General features: G+C 32.9%; 1 protein-coding gene across 1 annotated transcript in view; it reads left to right on the top strand.

The window, feature by feature from the left end:
- The window catches only part of LOC108359832 (nephrin-like), a 222053-nt gene that overhangs the window by 32449 nt on the left and 186246 nt on the right, over positions 1 to 3358 (top strand). Inside the window, exon 3 of the mRNA XM_017611896.1 lies at positions 1775 to 2134. Within this exon, the coding sequence (XP_017467385.1) occupies positions 1775 to 2134 (360 nt within the window). The remainder of the gene's footprint in view (positions 1 to 1774; positions 2135 to 3358) is intronic.

Here is a 3358-nt window from a genome sequence, read left to right as displayed (position 1 = left end):
TCCTAGCTAATTTTTATTGATTTTTGGCGACTTGGGTCAGCTAGGTTCGTGGACGTAGGCGAGAACAAATGTTTTGAAAACTTAACGTTAAGAATGAGAGGAGCGTCTGCGTGTTTGGAGGAAAAAGAGTGAGAACCACGGATATTAATCCTAAGCCAGAGGAAAGCCGGATCATTTCAACTTCCAGATCGTTTATCATTTTGGTGAACTGTCCATTTATGGAAAAATTTTTCATTTTCTGTGAAAGAAAAGTTCGTGTCTTAACTTCAGATAGTGTTTCGCACGGCTCGTACATATGTATTTATGTAGATTAGACTAGATCACTCCCCATACAAAAAAAAATCGGTACTGTTTTTCCGCTGGAATTATAAAATCTATTATATTTTAAGTCTTCCACCAAAATATCTCGCAAAAATATTAAGATTTAAGTGAGCTGGACCGATTTGAAAATACCTCCAAAAATTGAGTTTTTCGTTAATAAGAGCAGTTTTTTTTAAATATTTTTTGGAGAAAATACCTCTTATAACTAAACAGTTTAAGCTTAAAAAGTTTGCATAAAAATATTTAAAAAAAATGTTTCTACGGAATCATGATAATGAGATTTTTGATGCTGCTTTTGAACTTTTTTCAATGACTGGATTAAGAAAAACATGAATAACTCAGCCAAAATCTTACCAATTTAGATTTATGAGGTATCATTGGTAAGTTATTTTTGCACCCTTTTAATTTCTTTGCGAATAAGGAAGGGAAGGTAAGATAAACGAGTGTCATCCCATGTTGAATTAAGATATGTTGTTATTGGGACATGATTGAGTTATTTGCAAAGAAATAAAAAGGGTGAGAAAATACCTTTCCACTGATACCTCATAAGTCTATATCGGTAAAGTTTTGGAGCAGTTATTCAAGTTTCTCTTACACAACTCTTTAAAAAATGTTAAAAAATAGTATCAAAAATCTCATTATTATGACTCCGTTAATAAAATTTTTTAATAGTTTTATGTAGATTTTTTAAGCTTAAACTGTTTTGTCATCTGAGGGGATTTAAAAAAAATTCCTTCAAGAAACTATTTTTATTCATAAAAAATCAATTTTTAAAGGTATTTTTAAACCGGTCCAGCTCACTTAAATCTTAATATTTTTCCGAAATACTTTGTTAGAAGTCTTAAAATATACTAGGTTTTGTTATCCCGCCGGAAAAACCGCAACTTTTTTTGGTGATGTAGTCTAATGTACATACTATATACCATATTTAAAAAAAAAATAAAGCTGCACATTTTTTCTTTTCAAAACAAATTTACAACATCTAATAATGCCAAATTACGTTAAAGCTGATGCCAGATAAAACTTTGTGGCTTTGCTTGACATTTATAACTTTGTCAGCAAAGCGCCAGACGCAAAAGGTATGCCGCAATGAACGCAAGGAAAACAATTTTGTACTGCTTTTTTACTCGCCAAAATTGCTGTGGATTTTATATATTTAGCTTTAAAAATATCAGCAATGTAATTAAATGTTATGTTTCTGCATGAAATCTCGAATTTGGACGAAACAAAGTAAATATTAAACCGGCTGATTGTCACAGCGTGCAAAGGGATGGGAGTTTCGCTTCGCGCTGTAGCTGCAACGATCTATGTGGCATGCTTTGTGTATTTTCATACAATTCATCTTATCTGTCAAAGCGAATCTGTCACGCAAAGAGAAGCAAGCATTTTATTTGGCATCAGCTTACGATTTTTGTGAACAATACTGACCGCTTGTTATTTTTATTTTTTTTAGGATATTTTTTGCTCCTGCTTTTCGCGATCTTTTGCACACCTGGTTTACTCGCCCAACAGCAAAAGTTTCGTGTGACTCCATATGACCTTCAAGTGCTCGAAGGTGCAGAAGCTATGATGCGCTGTGAAGTATCTAATCAAGCGGGGGCAGTGCAGTGGACGAAAGATGGATTTGCTCTCGGCTTTTCAGCCGTTATTCCTGGATTTCCCCGGTATTCGGTTTTAGGCGACCGAAAACAAGGTGTATATAATTTACGAATATCTAATGCTTCAATCACTGACGATGCAGAATATCAGTGTCAAGTTGGACCTGCACGACTTAACTCAGCCATACGAGCAAACGCAAAGTTAACAGTGATTTGTGAGTAACATGAACATTTTATTATTCATTTTTAAAATACATTCTGATATACAATTTTAAAAGTGTGTAAGCACACGTATGTACATATGTACATGCATATGGGGTATTCCATTAGTAAGTGAACCATTAGTAAGTAAAGTATAAAATACAATTCTTTTAACTATTTAAAATGAAAATATCTAGCGCGAGCGCAAAACACACATTTGTTCCGTTTACTCAAATGTATATCTATATATATAAAACAAAGTCGTGTTAGTTACACCATTTATAACTCAAGAACGGCTGGACGGATTTTTATGATATTTTTTTTTAGTTTGTCTACCTTCCGAATAGCAGAATAACTTTTAAAAAACCGCTAGGTGGCGCAGGAGTCGAGTTATTAGTAAAACCCGTATTTATGGCCTTATATTTGAGATATGCGTTGACAATACGAAAAACAATGCCATTGCAAAAAAAGAACAGCTAGGTGGCGTTGGAGTCAAGTTATTACTAAAAATCGTGTTATGGTCCGATTATCCTCAAAAATTCAAAATATGTATTGATAACAGGAAAAATAATTCTTTCGAAAAAAATTTGCCGCCAGGTGGCGCTGAAATTGAGTTACATATGTATATGTAACTAAAAATAGTATTTCTGCTTGAATTTATTTCATTATCGAAATATATGAATTCACATATCGATGGTCCTCTGCAATAACGACACAACACAAAATTCAAAAAATCAAATCCCTTTTACTGTTAAGATGCCTCTAATCCTTGGCTAACCCATGTCTAACCCTAACTAAAGTAAGTTGTAAAGATTATACATGAATAAGACAACAATTAAAGACATAAGCCACTTAACAATAGTACGAGTTTTTATTCTTTGAATTTCGAATTGTGTCGTTATTGTAGAGGACCATCGATATATTTATGACTGGAAAAGATACATATGTATGTGTACTTATGCAAAAACCTGAAATTCAGTCGGAAACCGCCGTTTACGAACAGCTGTTCCTAATCTATATATATATATATATATATNTTAAAGACATAAGCAACTTAACAATAGTACGAGTTTTTATTCTTTGAATTTTGAATTGTGTCGTTATTGTAGAGGACCATCGATATATTTATGACTGGAAAAGATACATATGTATGTGTACTTATGCAAAAACCTGAAATTCAGTCGGAAACCGCCGTTTACGAACAGCTGTTCCTAATCTATATATATATATATATATAT

Source organism: Rhagoletis zephyria, unplaced genomic scaffold, assembly GCF_001687245.7.
Source record: "Rhagoletis zephyria isolate East Lansing unplaced genomic scaffold, Rhagoletis_zephyria_1.1 Rzeph_scaffold_00474, whole genome shotgun sequence".
In the NCBI taxonomy this organism is placed as follows: domain Eukaryota; kingdom Metazoa; phylum Arthropoda; class Insecta; order Diptera; family Tephritidae; genus Rhagoletis; species Rhagoletis zephyria.
The sequence above is the reverse complement of the archived record's forward strand: the minus strand, read 5'-3'. Positions and strand labels throughout refer to the sequence as shown.